At 42.7% G+C, this 18,893-nt stretch overlaps 1 protein-coding gene across 3 annotated transcripts in view; it reads left to right on the plus strand.

The window, feature by feature from the left end:
- Uevld (UEV and lactate/malate dehyrogenase domains) overlaps positions 1 to 18,893 on the plus strand; it is a 36,869-nt gene that overhangs the window by 4,502 nt on the left and 13,474 nt on the right. For all 3 annotated transcript variants that reach the window (XM_041650841.1, XM_041650850.1, XM_041650860.1), the window contains exons 4-9: positions 4,383 to 4,546; positions 7,260 to 7,395; positions 9,355 to 9,473; positions 12,224 to 12,326; positions 14,741 to 14,911; positions 18,012 to 18,185. In XM_041650841.1, coding sequence (XP_041506775.1) covers positions 4,383 to 4,546; positions 7,260 to 7,395; positions 9,355 to 9,473; positions 12,224 to 12,326; positions 14,741 to 14,911; positions 18,012 to 18,185 — 867 coding nt within the window. The remainder of the gene's footprint in view (positions 1 to 4,382; positions 4,547 to 7,259; positions 7,396 to 9,354; positions 9,474 to 12,223; positions 12,327 to 14,740; positions 14,912 to 18,011; positions 18,186 to 18,893) is intronic.

The following is an 18,893-nucleotide window of genomic DNA, read 5'->3' on the forward strand; positions in this document are numbered from 1 at the left end:
ACGACAGAAGGGAGCATGACAGGCGTGACGTTCACTAGGGAGAGAGGGCCTTGCTGTCAGTGGTGGAGTGCCAGAGGCCTGTGCTTTCCCATTGGCATCCGTGCTTGTCCCGCTCTGTCCTTCTCTGTTCTGTAGATAAAACTGAATCTCAGCCTGGTCACGGCCGTTGTCCTGCATTACTGGGCATTTTAGAGTTCAGTGACGCCTGAGATAGTAAGGATTTGCTCAAAAAGAAAGAAAAAGAAGTCATTAACAGTTTCTGTACTTAACTATTCCCTACCTGCTGTTCTGTTCAACAATGTAACCTTTGGTATAGTAGAAGATCAGCTACGGGATGCCATTAGAAAGATAGCAGCATAGCTCTGTTCAGAGCGGTTCCCTGAAGCAGGGCCCACAGTCCCACCATTCAGCATTTGTTGTTGCTGTGTGGGAAGCAGTACACTTGTAATCCTGGACCTAGGATGTGAGACAGTAGAGCCAAAAACCCCATCTCCAACAAAACAAAATGTCATTCATTCACAGTGCACCCAAGAGAGCACCGCCAGGAATGACTGATACACAGTAACTGATACTAGAAATTATCAGCAAGTGTTTCTCCTGGTGTGGTTTACTTGATTACTGACTGGAAGGGATGGGAATGAATGAACCTGATAGAAAGAGAAGAGAGCTTTGGGAGACCAATCAAATAGGAGAAAAAAAAATCTCTTAAGAAAGGGTTCAACATTGGACAGTGAGATTTTGGAAGACTTCTTTAAATACCAGGCATTTCCCCCTTGTTAATTCCTAGACCATCGTAAGCCTCCCTATTTCCTGTCTCCCCAGCCAGCTAGTGACTTTCCATAAATGTGCAGAGGCTTTTTTCTGCCTGCCATTGAAGATGAAAGCCTTGGCCATAGGCTCTGCCGAGGCTGCAGAGTGGGAGGTAGGACAGGCAGCGCTCATCTGCCCTTGCTTTCCTTCTCTCTTTCCTGTCAGGATCTCAGCCTGTTTGCTGCCTGTCAGAATGTCACTGGTGCCCGGGAGTCATTCCCTCCACTCTCTACTTTGCTTGGTTAGACATTAAGAAGAAAGGGAGTGAGGGAAAGAGATGGGGAAGGAAACTGATTCAAGTAATTTGTTTTGAGGCAAGAGAATAATTCTTAGTACTCTGCTGATTTTAATTTTATTATTTATAAAAGATTTATTTATTTATTTATTATGTATACAGTGTTCTCTCTGTCTGCCTGCACACCAGAAGAGGGCACCAGATCTCATCACAGATGGTTGTGAGCTACCATGTGATTGCTGGGAATTGAACTCAGGACCTCTGGAAGAGCAGCCAGAGAGCAACCAGTGCTCTTAACATCTGAGCCATCTCTCCAGCCCCTCAATTTTATCATTTTAATAGTCACTGTTTCGGGGTATTGTGGTTCCCCCTCGCAGAGCTGGGTTTCAGACTCCACACACCTCACATGCCAGCTTCTACCACTGTGCTGCATTCCACACCCCAGCCTCAAGAAGGGGTTAGCTTAATACTGCCAGCCCCATGCAGTGCTGATGCTCTGCGTGTGGTCACTGATCCCTGTGCCGTTTTCATCAGAGCAGTAAGACTGTTTGCAGTTCTTCCCCCACTCCAATACTGGAGCTCAAGCACTGGGCTTTACACACTTCACGAGTGGTTATTGCAGCTGCCACTTGGAAAGCTCTGCTCCAGGTTTGTCACCTTTGACCATAACTACCTTCTGGAGTATGGTGGTGTGTCTCTGTACTTGTCACTCACTTTGTGGTCTGTGGTCACATGGTTTTGTAATCATAGGATTCTCTCTGGGCCAACAGATAGGGGTATGCCCATACCCACCTTGTAAATACTTAGGTAAAAATAAAGGGATGGTTCTGAGAAAGACCAATATAAAACTGGTAGATTGCCAGGTTTTAACATGTCTGTAGTGTGTTCGTTGCAGTCCTGGATGCACATTAGCATGGCAAGGGAAGATTTTAAGAAATGTTGTCTAGGCCGGGTGATGATGGCACACGCCTTTAATCCCAGCGTTGTCTATATCCTGTTGGGTTGCATCAGAATGGTGAGGGAGATGGGCAAAGTGCTTTACGTGTTTATAAAATACATAGTCATGCTGAGTGTTGTGCTTAGAGGGGAGGAAACAAGATGAGAAAAGTAGCTTTTACCTGAAAGAAGGTTTCCATAGTATGGAACAGATTACCGTGAAGTGGTTTAAAAGAACAGCTCACAGTGTTTGTCATGTCGTGCACTGTAACAGGCATCTTACATACATGGACTTCATCCCAACAGTGCCATGAAATAAGAACAAGTATTACTGTCATTTTACAGAGGAAAGGATGGAGGCAGAAAGAAGCTAAGTATCTTGGGTGAAGTCACACGGCTAGTATGTTGAAGCAGGAATCCTGGTCCCGAGCAGAATGCTCTCAATACAGTGTAAGGCATAGACTGTGAAGCAGAATGCTCCCAATGCAGTGTAAGGCATAGACTGTGAAGCAGGAATGATTGTTAAGGACAGAATAATTAAATTTTAGATGTCTGGTCAAAAGTTTAGTTTTCACTTAACATTGGATTTAGCTTTGGGCTTCATGGCAACCAAGGCAGGCACTGATTCTCGGAAGGTATGACCTACATGGTTAAAATCAGAAGAGCATGCAGTCATGTCTCTCTCTTCCTCCAAAGTGGTTTATTTTGTGGTAAAGGGTTAACAGAACCTCACATGGGCTGAGGAACTCCCAGAGTTGTGGTAAGAGCACCTGGCTGACACTAAAGTCGAGTAATGAGAAGCCTGCAGGCAGCCAGGAGTGGACTGATAAGATCAGGCCATGAGAACAACATCCACTGGCAGTACTTGGCCCCAAGACTACAAAGAACAGGCCGACTAATAAAAATGTCTACCCTCAAAGTTCCTTTGTCAAGCCCCTGTGTCTGGGCACAGTCCCTATTCCCACAGAGAGATGGCTGTCCCTCCTTTATTGTTCTAGATAAAGGAAAATTGCCTCTGTTTAGGTTGGTCTCTTATTTTTCATGTGGCCTTGATCAGTCCTGATCTAACATAATTGCAGTGCTGGCATTTGAACCCAGGGCCTCACACACCAGGCAGATGATCTGCTGATTTAGACCCATTGACTCATCTTTGACCTGTTATCATAAGCCTGTGTCTTTTCCTGAAAAGAATTTGGAGCGCTTCTAAAGAATAGTGTTTGTAAAAGACTCATGTACCATTGGGTGCGGGTGTGGGTGTTGTTCAGAACCCTGTCCCCCCTCTCACTTTTGGAGTGTAGGTGTATGTTGACTTGTTGAAAATGCAGAGGGTTGGGGTTGGAGAAATAGCTCAGAGGTTAAAAGCATTGACTGTTCCTCCAGAGGTCCTGAGTTCAATTCCCAGCAACCACATACTGACTCCCAACCATCTGTAATGAAATCTGGTGCGCTCTTCTGACTGCAGGAAAGCATGCAGACAGAGCACTGTATACATAATAAATAAAGAAAAAGAAAATGCAGAGAGCGTTTTGGCCCTCCCCTCCCTCCCTCAGTTCTGGAATCTGCATGGTTTCAGTTTCGTGCAGCCTTCTGACATGCTCTACAATTTAAGGGTCACTAAGGAAAGGTGGCTCAGCTTCTCCTCTAAGTTCTGTGTGTCTAGCTCAGCTCATGGTTCACAGCAGCTGTAATTACTGAGCTGCTTGAGGACAAGTACCTGAACTGCAGTCGGCTTGTTTGTCCTTTCTTACCTATATGACAGACTTATTTTGCAGCTGGCATAGTACCTATGAGGTCATGCTAGGGATAGAGAAACGAATGAGAGAGAATCCACAGTAGAAAGGCAGGCTGGGTAAGCAAATGATTTCAGGGTAGAACAGATAGAAAAGTAGAGAGGCGACGGTGTCTCTGCTTGGGACGAGCAGAGGAAACTACCCCAGAAAGATTTTGTGTCCCAAGCTTACAGTGCAGCACGTCCTGTCAGTTGCTTCTGAACTGAAGAGTTGGCCACTGTCGGCTTTTCTCTGTTATTCTGGTGCTGTAGTGAGACCCTTTTCCCAATGTAGAGAAAAGGAAAAGCAGGGTGATTTACATCCATCCTTTACATACCGTAGGCTTGGCTACTCTTTCTTCCTTTATCTCTGTACTTGGGACTGAACGCAGGGCCTCACGCACACTAGCCAAAACTCTACTTGTTAACTCCATCTCAGCCCCTTTTTTATATTGAGGCAGGGTCTTGATGCTGTCTAGACTGAGTTCAAACTCAGTCTTCCTGGAACCTCAGCATCCTGAGGTTGAATTATAAGCTCTTACCACTGTGCCTGGCTGCCTGTTTCTAAAATACCATCTAGTGGCATTGTACATGCATACATATGTGTCATGATTGTTTATATGTCTCCAACAGGTAATACGTACAACATACCCATTCGCTTCTGGATTTTGGATTCTCACCCTTTTGCTCCACCCATTTGCTTCTTGAAGCCAACTGCAAACATGGAAATCTCAGTTGGAAAACATGTGGACGCCAAAGGCAGAATATACTTGCCCTATCTCCAAAACTGGAGCCATGTAAGATCAGATTGGATTTTCTTTAAGTTATCTTTTCTGAATGTCTGTCTTTGATCTTGGTAGTATAAGTAAGCATACTGCATCTTCCTTCCTTTCTTTTTATTGTTGTTTTGTTTTTGAGTCAGGGTCTACTATGTAAACTGACCTTGAACTCAGAGAGCTGCTGCTTCTGCCTCCCTATGTGCCACCACACCGGAATAATCTTTCAATTACATTCTTCATGTGATCTTTAGAAAGAATTTGAAATTGAGCTCTCTTGAGTCTCTGACGTTACCAAAACACTGATGACATCAGCCTGTATCCCCGCCTTCTCCAGGTCAGGGAGCCAGCTGATGTTGTTCTTTGTTTTATTCTCATTTGCCACTTGAGGGGATACACGAAAAGCTACTAGCACAATACTGGAACACTATTTCCTAGTTTCTGCCTATTAATAATTCTTACGCTATATAATTCTTATGTAGATGTGTGTAATATGTATAATTTTACCTGCTTTTTTAACTATGTGTAAGTTCATCATACTCTATGTAATCTGTAATGTGCTTTGTTTAACTGACTGAGTGTATGCGTGTGCATGCATGCGTGCGTGTATGTGTGTGTGTGTGTGTGTGCGTGAAAGAGAGAGACAGAGGAACCTAGGGCCTGAAGTTTGGTAGGCAAGCATTCTGCTGCTGAGTTTTGTCCGTGTTGGTCTTGGCACAGCCTTGAACTGTGACCCTTCTGCCCTTCTGCCCTTACCTCTGAAACAGCTGTGATTATGGTTCTGTCCTCCAGGCCTTACTAAGGTTTTCATTTTGCAGTGCTAAGGATTGAACCTCAGGCCTTGCTCATACCAGACAAACACTGTACTGCTCAGTTACACCCCAGCCTGGCATTCCGTCACTTTTTTAAAAAGTTCAGTTTTATATATTTACGGCACGTGTTTGTGTGTGCACATATGCATGCGTATGTGACGTGGCACTCATGTAGAAGTCAGAGGACAGCTTGTGGAAGTCAGTTTATTGTCATGTGAGCTGCAGAGGTCAAACTCATGCTGTCAAGCTTAGCAGCAGGTTCCTTTACCTGCCAAGCCATCTCGCTGACCCTTTCTGTCCCTTTGTTTGTTTTGAGACAGGGTCTCACACTGAGCCCAGAATTCTCTGACTGGCTCGACAGACCTGCCATCAAGCTCTAGATATTCGCCTGCTCTAGGGTTCCAGCCACACACTGTCATATTAGCTTTAACTGGTTGCTGAGGATCTGATCAGGTCCCCATTCTTGCACTGCAGGCACTTTGTCGACTGAGCCGTTTCCTCAGCCCTGTTTCTTTGTTGAATTACCTACCTTACCTTTCTTTAAACTATCTTCAAAATATGTATTGATATCTGTGCCCTCTTTAAGATTTATTTTATGGGGGCTGGAGAAATGACTCAGAGGTTAAGAGTACCAGCTGCCATTCCAAAGGATCTAGGTTCAATTCCCAGCACCCACATGACAGCTCACAAGTGCTTATAACTCTAGTTCCAGGGGATCTGACTCCCTCACACAAAGAAACATATAGGTAAAACACCAATGCACATGAAAATAAATAAATTTAAAAGATTTATTTTATATATATGAATGTTTACCTGCATATATGTATGTGAATCATATGCGTGCCTGATGCCCATGGAAGCCAGAACTGGGCATCAGATCCCCTGGAACTGGAGTGATAGGCAGTTGGGCGAACCCCAGTCTCCTGAAAGAGCAACCAGTATTGTAACTGCTGAGCCATTACTCCAGCCCTTCCTTCTTTCTTTTGTAAGGAAATGCACAATAAATGCATTAGGATATAGGCATAGGGATAAAGTGTTGTGTCCCAACCTGGATGGCGGATAAATACTATTGCAGCTTTTCTATTAGTTTGAAATGACTTCAAAATAAAAAGTTTCAACCCTGTGTATTCTGCTACAGAGTATGTTTATCCTGTTTTCCTACATTTGGAAGATGTTGGTTTAGCATTTTCCTGCTTGTATTGTACAGCTATGTGGAATATTTTCCATGAGATTTCCAAGAAAGTTACTTATTGTATGACAGAGTTTGTTTGTACTTTTCAGTTAAGAATATTAAAACAAACCAGGCAGTGGTAGTGCACGCCTCTATTCCCAGCACTGGGGAGGCAGAGGCAGGCGGATCTCTGGGAGTTTGAGGCCAGCCTAGTCTACAGAGCGAGTTCCAGGACAGCCAAAGCTATGGTGCCATTTACATGTAACAACAGTATGAACAAATATGCAATATTAAAGCTGCATAAAGTGAATTATACCATGTAGAGTATTGTTATACCATTGAGGCCTCCTTCTGTTTCCATCATGCGAAGTTTCTCATGATTCTCTGATTATTTAAAATTCTGCATAATACTAAAAATGACATGGGATGGCTGCCATGCATTGTTATATAGTAGATAGAGCTTACAAGGCATGTGCTTCTTTTGTTATTGGTAAGGGGTGTAGCTCAGTGTAAAGTGCTTGCCTAGCACACACAAGGCTATGAGTTCAGTTCCCAGCACTGCTGAAGAAAGAAAACAGGCAGGGGTTGTAGTGAAGACGAAGAGCAGGCTCCAGAAGACATCTGGGGAGTCAGTATATGCAGGTCTTCAGCTGTGCATTGTTCAAGGACCGCCTTGCGGAAGACAATATAAAACTAGTATTCTTTAGAAAAACAATGTTGTGTAACTGTCCCCTTTGCCTGTATTCTTCAGCCTAAGTCTGTCATTGTTGGATTAATTAAAGAAATGATCGCCAAGTTTCAAGAGGAACTTCCTCTCTATTCGGTGCCATCATCCAACGAAGCACAGCAGGTCGACTTGCTAGCCTATATTGCAAAAATCACTGAAGGTTTGTACTGTCAGTTAGATCACCTATGGGTTAAGAAATTAGAATTTCTCACTAATATTCTGTACTGTTGCTACTTAAATTCAATAAATAAATATAAGAATATGTATATATATATGTTTAATAAAAATTTCTCTATATAGTTCCAAATAAAATTTGTTAAAATATAAAAATGTTACTCTTACATGGACAAATACAATAGTTCTTGCTTTATTCAGAGCCCCTTATAAATTAATTATCCAAACCTTGATCATTTCATGTTTCTGTAGCTTTGACTTATTAAGTATATGAGTCCAGAGGTATATAAGTCGAAGTTTCTTATTGGTGCTAAAACCAAATATTCATGCCTAGAAATTTTCAGTAGAATTTTTGTGAATATTGAGCTCAAAGATCATTGTTGAGTGTCTTCCTCAATCTTCTCCTGGCATATAACAATTATGCATGATGGTTTCAGTGTGACATTTCCATACATGCTCACAGTGTGTCTCTGGCCTGTTCTCCCTGTACATACATGCTTACAGTGTGTCTCTGGCCTGTTCACCCTGTACCCTTCCCTTGTGCTTTCCCACACTTTTTTTAATGATTCATTTTTATTTTTTATATACATTGGTGTTTGGCTTACACGTATGTCTGTGTGAGGGTGTTGGATTCCCCTGGAACTGGAGTTATAGACAGTTGTGAGCTGCCATGTGGGTGCTAGGAATTGAACCCAGGCCTTCTGGAAAAGCATCCTGTAATCTTTCCAGCCCCAAATAAAAAGTTTTTTTTTTTAAATTTTATTTATCTATTTATTATGTATACAACATTCTGCCTCCATGTGTGCCCGCATGCCAGAAGAGGGCACCAGATCTCATTACAGATGGTTATGAGCCATCATGTGGTTGCTGGGAATTGAACTCAGGACCTCTGGTAGAGCAGCCAATGCTCTTAACCATTGAGCCATCCCTCCAGCCCCCAAATAAAAAGTTTTTAAATGTTTGCTGGGTGGTGGCGGCACACACCTTTAATCCCAGCACTTGGGAGGCAGAGGCAGGTGGATCTCTGTAAGTTTGAGGCTAACTTAGTCTGCAGAGCGAGTGCCAGGACAGGCTCCAGAGCTACATATAGAAACCCTGTCTCAAGAAACAAAACAAAACAAAAAAAAGTTTTAAATGTTTATAATACTGTCTTTAAAAAGAACTCTATGTAAAAGAACATTCAGTAGAAGACCACTGTTTTTCCTGGGACAGGGGAGACCGGATCTCAGGTAATTCTGACTGGCCTCAAATTATGTGCAGCTGAAGATCACATTGAACTCCTGACCTTTCTGCCTTCTCTCAACACTGGGATTCCAGGCGTGTGCAGAAGTGCCCAGCCTCTTGCTCCTTAGACTAGGTGTCACTGTGTAGCCCAGGCACTGCCTCAGTCTCCTGGTTGCTGGGATTATGGACTGAGCTGCCATGCTTGGTTTCAGTCTCCTGTCCTTGCCTTCATTAGTTCAGCAAGTTGGTTGGGTTTTGTTGTTGTTTTATTAATCTATAGAATCTCTATCAGAGCTTTTTCTTTTTTTAAGTTTTATTTTTAAAAAGATGCTAGAAAGGGTTTTTTTTTTGAGGGGGGGGGTAGGGGAACAAGGTCATGCGTGTGACTCAACTTCCGGTCCTTCTCCCTTATCTTCTTGAGTGTTGGGATTTTAAATGTGTGCCATCTCACCAAGATAGGATAGATATGAAATATTTTCTCTGATTTGTCAAATACAAATGGACTAGACATTGTTGATATATTTATTGCCTGTATATATTGTATATAGTCATTGTACTTGTTGTATATAGTTTTCTTATATTATTTATAGCCTTTTTATTTTAGACAAAAAGGGAAAATGTAGTGGCATTTCAATTGTAGTTTAATAAATAAAGACATTTACAAAATAAAGTTTTTAATATTATTTTTTTAATTCTCAGGATGATCTTTTTTATTTCGTAGGTGTCTCAGACATAAATTCAAGGGGCTGGACAAATCATGAGACTAAGATAGCGAATAAAATCACTGTGGTCGGAAGTGGAGATTTGGGTATTGCCTGCACAATGGCAATTTCAGCAAAGGTATGTAAACCTAGTTGCTGGAAGTATATCTGTACTTTCATTGGACTTTAATTTTCTTTTTTCATTGTTCACGTCTATGAGTATTGCACATGTGTGTATGCATTCTTGGCGTGCGTGAGTACGCGTGGGTATGTGGGACCTGGAGGTGATGTTGGGATCACCCTCAATTGGTCTGCCACTTCATGCATCAAGGCAGGATCTTCCAGTCAGACACAGCTGGACAGTGGGACTAGTCTCCCCAGCCAGTTTACTCTGGAACCCCGGCTCTGCCATCTGAGGCCGCAATTGGCATGTGGGCTGCCATCCCCTTCCCGCATTTATTTGTGTGGGCTTCTGGGGATCAGAACCTATAGTCTAGATCATTACCAGGGTTTTGCTGTGCAACCTAACCTACTCTTAAATAGTCTCCTTTCTCAGCCTTCTGAGTGCTGAGATTACAAACATTGACAGCTGATATAGGATTCCCCTCTGTATGCAATGAGTATGTTTTATTGCCATTGGTTAATAAAGAAGTTGCTCTCTGCCAGTGACTTAACAGAGTAAAGCCAGGCAAAAAATCCAAATAGAGATGTTGAGAGAGAGTAGGCGGAGTCAGAGAGATGCTGCTGTGTAGCCTCAAAGGAGAAAGACACAAGCCGCCAGCCAGAACCTTACTGGAGGTAAAATACAAAATAATAGAAATGATTTAATTTTAATTTAAGATGTAAGATCTAGTCAATAAGAAACTAGAGCTAATAAGTCAAGCAGTAATTTATTTAATATCGTTTCTATGTGATTATTTTGGGTCTGGGCAGCTGGGAAACGAACAAGCAGCCTCTGCCCACGGACAGCCACACCTGGCTTTCAGAGTGTGGCTTTAAGAGTGGTAACACTGGCATCTCCTAAGAATTGGTTAGGAGTTCATATAGTCTTCTGCTAAATCTCCATTCTACCGCAGCCTGGTGATGAGTGCTTCACAGGTGACTTAGTGGTCTGGTAGCCTGAGCCCTCTTCCAGAATCCTGAACTGAAGTGCTTCTTATCTCGTTTGAAGTGAATGCTTGGGTTGGTTTCCATCTTGAAGATCTAAACACATCATGTCATTTTTCACATGTACTAGTACATTTATAGGATAACTTCTGTAAATGAGACTAGCAGATTAATTTATTAATTTTTTCTTTTTTTTGATTTTTCAAGACAGGGTTTCTCTGTAGCTTTGGAGCCTGTCCTGGAACTAGCTCTTGTAGACCAGGCTGGCCTCAAACTCGCAGAGATCCGCCTGCCTCTGCCTCCAGAGTACTGGGATTAAAGGTGTGCATCACCACCGCCCGGCAATTTTTTTGTTTTTGTTTTTTTTTTTTTGTTTTTTTCGAGACAGGGTTTCTCTGTGGTTTTGGAGCCTGTCCTGGAACTAGCTCTTGTAGACCAGGCTGGTCTCGAACTCACAGAGATCCGCCTGCCTCTGCCTCCCGAGTGCTGGGATTAAAGGCGTGCGCCACCACCGCCCGGCCGCCCGGCCGCCCGGCAATTTTTGAATTTTTAAAATGTTTTAAATTGTTGATAGAAATTGTTAATTGAGTTGAGCACAAGGGACGCGTGCCTTTAATCCCAGCACTCCTGGGCAGAGGCAGAAAAGTCTCTGCGGTCAAGGCCAGCCTGGTCTACACAGAGAGTTCCAGGACAACTAGGACTACACAGAGAAACCCTCTCGATTAAGAGAGGGGAGGAAAAAGGAGAGAAATTGTCCACTATGTCAGTTGTATTAATTATTCTCACACGTTTGGATCTGTGTGTGGACTAAATGAAGATGGAAACATACACTTTCTTTGCATTTTCCTTGTGAGGTTCACAATAATAAGATCATAGCTGTGCTTTAGGAAGGACTACCATGGCTGGCCCTGTGCCATATACTTAATCTCACAAACACCTAAAATAAGGCTAAGGCCGGTGCGGTGCGCGTAGTTACCAGGTAATAAATGGAGTGCTTCTTAGGCCCCTGGGTGTCTCGAGACCTAAGGGCTCCCACTCCCCCACACTCCTGTCACTGACTTGCTGTCACTTCCAGTCTACCCACCGTACTGCCCAGGGAGCCATCCTTGGTGAAAATACTGCGTGATAGCAGGATTTGATTTGTGGTGTGCTCTCTCGCTCTCTCTTATATTTATTTATCTCTACATAGAAAGTGTTTGTTTGTTTATTTGTTTTGAAGAACCTGGCAAGAATTTTTACTTTTAAGCAGGGAAAGGTAAGCTAGAATAGACACCCCCCACCCAAAATCATTTTAGACTGTTTAAGAATAGGTACTAAGCTAGGTGTGGTAGTGCACACCTTTAATCCAGCACCTAGGAGGCAGAAGCAGGACGATCTCTGTGAGTTCAAGGTCAGCCTGGACTATAAGCAGCCAGAACTGCTAAGGCTACACAGAGAAACCAAGTCTCAGAAAAACCTAAAAAAGAAAGAACAATAACAACAGATACTATGGCATTAAAAATCAAAACTCAAGAGGAACAGTAGCATGCCTACCATATCCCCTTTGTCATTCATTCAAAAAGAAGATACAGTTTGCCTCCTGAGTAAGCCCTGTTAGGTCCCGGGGTTTAGTAGTCAAGCCTGAAGGGTAGTGTCACCTGCACAGTGTGCACATCTTCTGTATTGCTATTTTGTTTCTTTTCTTTCTCAAGTAGTGCAGGAGTCCTCATTTCTCAGTGAGTTCATATTGAGTAACTGGCTATATTGGTAGAACATTGTTCTTGTTCTAATTTTTCCACACAGGGCATTGCAGACAAGCTGCTCCTTTTAGACCTCTCTGATGGGACTAACCAAGGAACGATGGACCTTGATATCTTCAACCTGCCTAATGTAGAGATCAGCAAAGGTTTGATTATTCTATTTAAAGATCGTTATGGGGGCTGGAGAGAGGGCTCAGAGCTAAGAGCACTGACTGCTTTTCCAGAGATTCTGAGTTCAATTCCCAGCACCTACACGGTGGCTCACAACCATCTGTAACAGTGTCTGATGACCCCTTCTGGTCTCCAGAAATACATGTGGTCAGAGCACTCGTACATAAGAAAAGTAAGTTCAGTTTCTCAGCTGTAACCGGGAATGTACTGTCTGCCGTGGTGCACAGGAGACGTCTAAGCCAAGACTAACAAAAGAGGCTCAGTTCACTTTGATTGTGCTCAAACTATTCTTACCATGAGCTCTAATGAGAACAGATTTAAAAATGCTATTTTAGGCAGTCAGGGGTATCTATCATACTTATCTATCTTATCTGAGGCCCTGGATTCAATCCCACACCCTCAGAAAGAGGAAGAAAATGAAAAGGAGTTTTTGCCATCTAACCCTTTTTGTGTGTATGAGCCTCAGTCTTGCTGTTTCCCTGCTGCCCTCCTGCCTCTCCCATTCAGTGTTAACTATAGGCACCTGCCACCAAGGCCAGGCTTCTGCCTTTTCAAAAAAAGCGTCATTTTAGAGTGTATGTGACATCATGTTAGTACAGATATACTTATCTAGATAAATACCATATTTAGGGATTGCTGGTTTTAAAATATTTTACCAGGAATGCATAGTTTTAAAAACAAGCCCACCTATGGGCTGGAGAGATGGCTCAGTGGTTAAGAGCATTGCCTGCTCTTCCAAAGGTCCTGAGTTCAATTCCCAGCAACCACATGGTGGCTCACAACCATCTATAATAAGGTCTGGTGCCCTCTTCTGGCCTGCAGACATACACACAGACAGAATATTGTATACATAATAAATAAATAAATATTAAAAAAAAAAACAAAAACAAGCCCACCAAGCCTGGGAGCTGGCTCAGTGGATAAGAGCACATACTGCTGTTGCAGAGGACCCAAGTCTGGTTCCTAGCACGCAGGTGAGGCAGCTCACAACTGCCTATAACTCTAGTTCTAGGGGTTCCAACAGCTTCCATGAGCACCCATATGCGTGGCACCCACACACAGATGTATGACACTAAAAATAAATTTTAAAAATCAAAATATATTAAAAAACAAATCTGTGAATGAATGTGTCCTCTAAAACATGTTTACCAGTTTATAGAGAAGACCATTTTATACATGCCGCCACAGTGCTGTGGGCTTCTTTTGTCTTTGCTTAGGTCTCCTCCGTTCCTTGCCTGCTTTCCAAATGCTGTGTAAAGCAGTTACACAGCTAAGATGCACTGAGTGTGGTGGTGGTGGGGGGTTGACTTGCCTGTCTGTTCTAAAAATAGTACGTCACGGTTCAATAGGCCGGCAATCCCTGGAGGAGACAGTTGGCTCCTGTTCCTCCTCTGAGAGAGCACTGTAGTTCTTTTAATGGCCGCGTGAGGCTCCTTGGGGAGCTGGATACTCTCTTGTTCCAGGCCCTGAGGTTCTTAAGGGACCTGTTAACTGTTCAGATCCTGTAAGAGAGACTGTTTAGTCCCCAACCCTAGAGGAAGAGACTGATTAAGACCTAAGGAAATCCCTCTTTCCTGTGCGTCTCGTTAGCCATTGGTAACTGGTGAAATGATTCAAAAAGCAGAATCTTTGGGAGAAATGTTCAGTACATGGGACTTGCCACCAAGCAAGGACTCAGAATTACCCATGAGGATAAGGCCATTTTTATCATTCAGATCCAAAGGAGGAAAAGGAGGAAGATTCTGGAAAATTGGATTGAAGCCAAGGTGTGGTGTAACTTGAACTGGTCACTGGTTTTTGATGCTCTGAACAAGCTTCCTAACCTCTCCCAGTACCATTTTCCCTTGAGGGGTGGGGGTTAATAGCATAGAGTCTGAAAGCAGACTGCCGGGGCCTGAATTCCAGCCCCTCTGCTGACTTACCCAAGCCCTTCACTTCTCTGCTTAGTCCTCCCGCTCTCCCAGGACTGGAGCACAGTCACTTGGAAGGAATCCTGAAGCTCCCAGGCTCAGTACAGAAGCCAGTGGTTGCTCATTTTACCTACAGCATACTACTCATTTCCCCTTTAAGAGCTGTGAGTCACAAAGAAAACTCAGTCTTTGTGTACTGGTGCTGGCTCTTTCCAACTTCCTGCCTGTCTTGTTATGTATCCTAGGCTGGTCTCCACCTTGAAGCCATTCTGCTTCTACCTCCCGAGTGCTGGATCGCAGCTATGTACCACCGTGCTTGGCCCTGGGATCCAGGCTGTTGCTCTTCAGTGTTCTGACTGACAGCTGTAGGGGCATGTATGCCTGAAGGCTCTCTGTTCACAGACTGGAGAAACATTTTATCATGTACAAGCATTAGTGTAGACTATCTTGAACTCAGACTGTTTCTTTTTGTTCATCAGATTTGTCTGCCTCTGCTCATTCCAAGGTGGTGATCTTCACAGCCAACTCTTTGGGTGGTTCTGAATCCTACCTTCATGCCGTGCAAAGCAATGTAGACATGTTCAGAGCTCTTGTCCCGGCTCTGGGACATTACAGTCAACATGCTGTCCTGCTTGTTGCATCTCAACCAGGTAAAGGCTTTATTTAAATTCAAACGATGTTCCTGATCATCAGCTATAGTTGCCGTTGCTGGTTTTAAAAAGCCAAAGCAGTGTTATATAAAGGAATCTTTAGTAAGACTGCTCTTTCAAGGGTCAGTACAACCATATGCCGTCACCAGTTACTCCTTGTAACTGTATCACCAAGATTACAGATCACAGCTTTTCATGAAATATTGCCGGGAGACCAGCTCTCAGCAGGTCAGAGAAACTGGAGCGGAGGTGCGGCATTGACGAAACTGCATACACACATAGGACACTTCTCTGAGGGTCAAACCTTAGTTCTTGATTTTGTTGTTTTCTTTCTGCTGCTTGTTCTGTATTTTCTCCTTATCCCTTCTATACCACCTAAAACAAATATTTCTATGCAAGGAAAGATTACTTCATAACCACAAGTTACATATTTTCCAAACACAAATTAAAATCTTTACACAGGGCTGGAGAGATGGCTCAGTGGTTAAGAGCATTGCCTGCTCTTCCAAAGGTCCTGAGTTCAATTCCTGGCAATCACATGGTGGCTCACAACCATCTGTAAAGAGGTCTGGTGCCCTCTTCTGGTTTGTAGACATGCACACAGTCAGAATATTGTATACATAATAAATAAATAAATAAATAAATAAATATTTTTAAAAAAATAAAATCTTTACACAAGAAGGAATCACATTAAGATCACAAGTTACGTGTTTTTCTTAGAAGCCCACATAGAGTTAAACGTTTTCTTTGTACTAATTTTCCCATCATAACATCTTCACCCCAGAGCCATGGTTAAACTTGCAGCAGGCCAAGCGTGCTTCAGCCGGTTCCTCTTGTCCTGGCAGGTGGCTGTGTGCAGTTTCCAGGGAGCAAATTCTTTGTTTGTTTTTCCCAGTGTGGTCGTGGCTGTCCTGGCACTAGCTCTGTAGACCAGGCTAGACTCGAACTCACAGAGATCTGCCTGCCTCTGCCTCCCAAGTGCTGGGATTAAAGGTGTGCGCCACCACCAACTGTAAATTCTTATCCTATAAAAAAACTTGACTCAAGTGATCTAGCTAACCATCATTTTTCTTTGTTCTTTACACACACTTGGGTCATTTAATTTCCTTTCACAATTTTGTTTTTTCCAAGGTGCATACCAAAACCTGTGATTAATTCTGTAAGCTACTTGACCAGGGAACTCGGGCCTAGCCTTGGGTGTGGGGACGTAATTGCTAATTGCTGTCTTTAGTCATCAATCTGTTTTCCACAGGCAGAATTCATGGGTCTATAATGCATGAAACTTCCTTGTTCTTTGTTTTCATTTCCTGAAAATCTCACATCTAACCAAGAAAGGTAACTTCTAGCCTGGTTTTGCCTTTTTTGTATCTTTTATTGGAGCACTTAGGCAGAATAGCCTAAACCATTTCTTTCTTTTTTTTTAAATTTTATTTATTTATTATGTATACAACATTCTGCCTCCATGTATGCCCACATGCCAGAAGAGGGCACCAGATCTCATTACAGATGGCTGTGAGCCACCATGTGGTTGCTGGGAATTGAACTCAGGTCCTCTGGAAGAACAGCCAGTGCTCTTAACCACTGAGCCATTTCTCCAACCCCTAAACCATTTCTTTAGTTAGCTTTATCAACTGTCCCATAAAAGACACTAACTATATCTTTTAGGCTGACTCAAAAAGTTTAATTAAATGATAGATTCAGCTAAGCATCATTGCTCTTATAAAAGTCATCTTCATCATGGTGTGTAATTAAATTGCCCAGTGAAGAGTGGGGTTTTCCCATGAAACAATCACAGTGGGATCCTTTTACACAGTAAATAACCATGCCAAATACAGCAGAACAGCAGCAGCAAGGGGCATTCTAGGGACAGTTCGCCTCCCCCGGGCTTTGCTTCTCCAGGGTTTATTTGTTGTAACTTTGCTGTTCAGTGAATTGAACTCAAAATGCTCCATTGCTGGCTACAGCTCCTCTGATGTGGCCACTGACAAAATGTAGTATTATTTTCCAGTTGTTAGCCATACCTCCTTCAGTGAGAAAATGGTGAAAATCCCCAAGAGAAACATGTAGTAAGAACTTGAGTCTCTGGTGTTGCAAAGATGTTAGGAAGCACATTGCACATCCAAAGAAACATCTTTTCTTGATTTTTCTCTGTGAATGTGTGCACACGCACCCACTGTGTGAATGTCAGAGGGCAGGTCTGCTTCCGTAGTGTGGGTTCTGGCCCTTGAACTCAGATTGTCAGGCTAAATGGCAGCCACCTCACCCACCCTCACTTTATCTTCAGTGTTCTATATTTTGTAGATTGTTTAAGGAAATAAATATTTCCAAAGAGTTGGTTTGGGCTTAGCCGGCGAGCATGTGTTTGAAATATTCCAGAGTTCTGTGTTTCATTTGTGATTGGTCTCTATATCCTGTGAGACACTTTTGTCATATAAGAAAAAGGGAGTTGTAATGTTTGTTTTTCAAGATGCTGTACTCATAATAATATATGAACTGGTATTTTAATTTAAGCCTAAAACATAGAAGAAATTTATGAGTGAAATTGGATTATTGGGCTGGGGATATGTCTTGGAGATAGAGTGCTTGCCACGAGCTCATGAGGCCCTGGGTTTAAAACCCTTCACATACGTGCACACATGTGCACACGCCTGCGCTCTCTCTCATACACACACACACACACCAGTATTAGTGCTTTATTGAAGTGAAATTATGATTTTCCTGCTTTTATGCCCAGTTTTCACCTTTCTTGCTTAACTGTCTGGGAACTTATTTTCTACCCCTAACAACTTTTGTTTCATGAGAAAATTATATAAAAATGCTTCAACCTGGCTAGTGTTTTCAATATACTTTATAAACATACTCCCAGCCATGTTGGTGCACTTCAGTAATCCCAGTACTCAGGAGCAGAGGGAGGAAGGCCAGCTAGACTGTGTAACAAGACCTGCCTTGGGGAATATAACGCTTCAGTGCATTTAAGACTTCCAGAGTCTGTAGAGGCTCTGACTCCCTTCTCCAGTGAAACAGGGCTTTCCTTGTGAGCAGGTAAGAAGCATACATTTTTAAAAAATCTTTAAGTTTTCTTTCTGTGTGTATTATTTAGTGGAAATCATGAGCTATGTGACATGGAAGCTGAGCACATTTCCCGCAAATAGAGTGATTGGGATTGGATGCAATCTGGACTCACAGAGATTACAATACATTATTACCAATGTTTTGAAGGCACAGACTCCAGGCAAAGAAGTATGGGTTATTGGTGAACAGGGAGAAAACAAAGGTAAGTTTTAATTTTCCTGCCGATTCTCTGACGTCATGACATTCAGATCTATTCAGGACCTTAGAATTGTGGAGCTTAGTGAGTACCTTCTGTTAACGAGCCTTCATGAAGATCATTTGTTGTGCATGTATGTGTGTGTTAACACATATGTGTGCACATGTGTATGTGTGTGCTGCTGGGAATTGAACCTAGGGCCTCAAGCACCTGTTCTATGCATATATTTGTTTTCCTTGAGCTTAAGGAAAGACCCCCCCCCCGTCAAGTTTTATATTTTTAATTGAATTTTGGAGTCTAGAATTAATTTAAAAGTTTTAATATTCCATTTAAGCATTTCAATACCTGAAGCATTTAGAAGTCCCCGTTACTCTCTCCACATCCAACTTTTTGCTTTTAAGCTCAGTCTTCATTCCTAAATGCATGCTTCCTGTTTGTCTCTTTCTTTCTTTCCTTTTGCTTTTTTTTTTTTTTGAACAAATTTTCAGCCCATGGCCGTTTTAATGAGCTATTCGTTCTCTCCCTATCACAAAAGCATAACTTCAGCTCTCTGTATGAAAATAAAAGCAAAACCCTCTTCTTCTCCCAAAAGAAGGCTTTCTGTATCTGAGTTGCCTTCCTTTATGCCTTGTTGCATGCTGGGAAGCCAGGCTGCTCAGGAGACAGCACTGTGGCTACCCTGATGCATCTCTTCCACCCGTGTACAAAAATTTG

Source organism: Microtus oregoni, unplaced genomic scaffold (genome assembly GCF_018167655.1).
Source record: "Microtus oregoni isolate MIOR12 unplaced genomic scaffold, Mior012 000000F_ref0000247, whole genome shotgun sequence".
Taxonomy (NCBI): Eukaryota; Metazoa; Chordata; class Mammalia; order Rodentia; family Cricetidae; genus Microtus; species Microtus oregoni.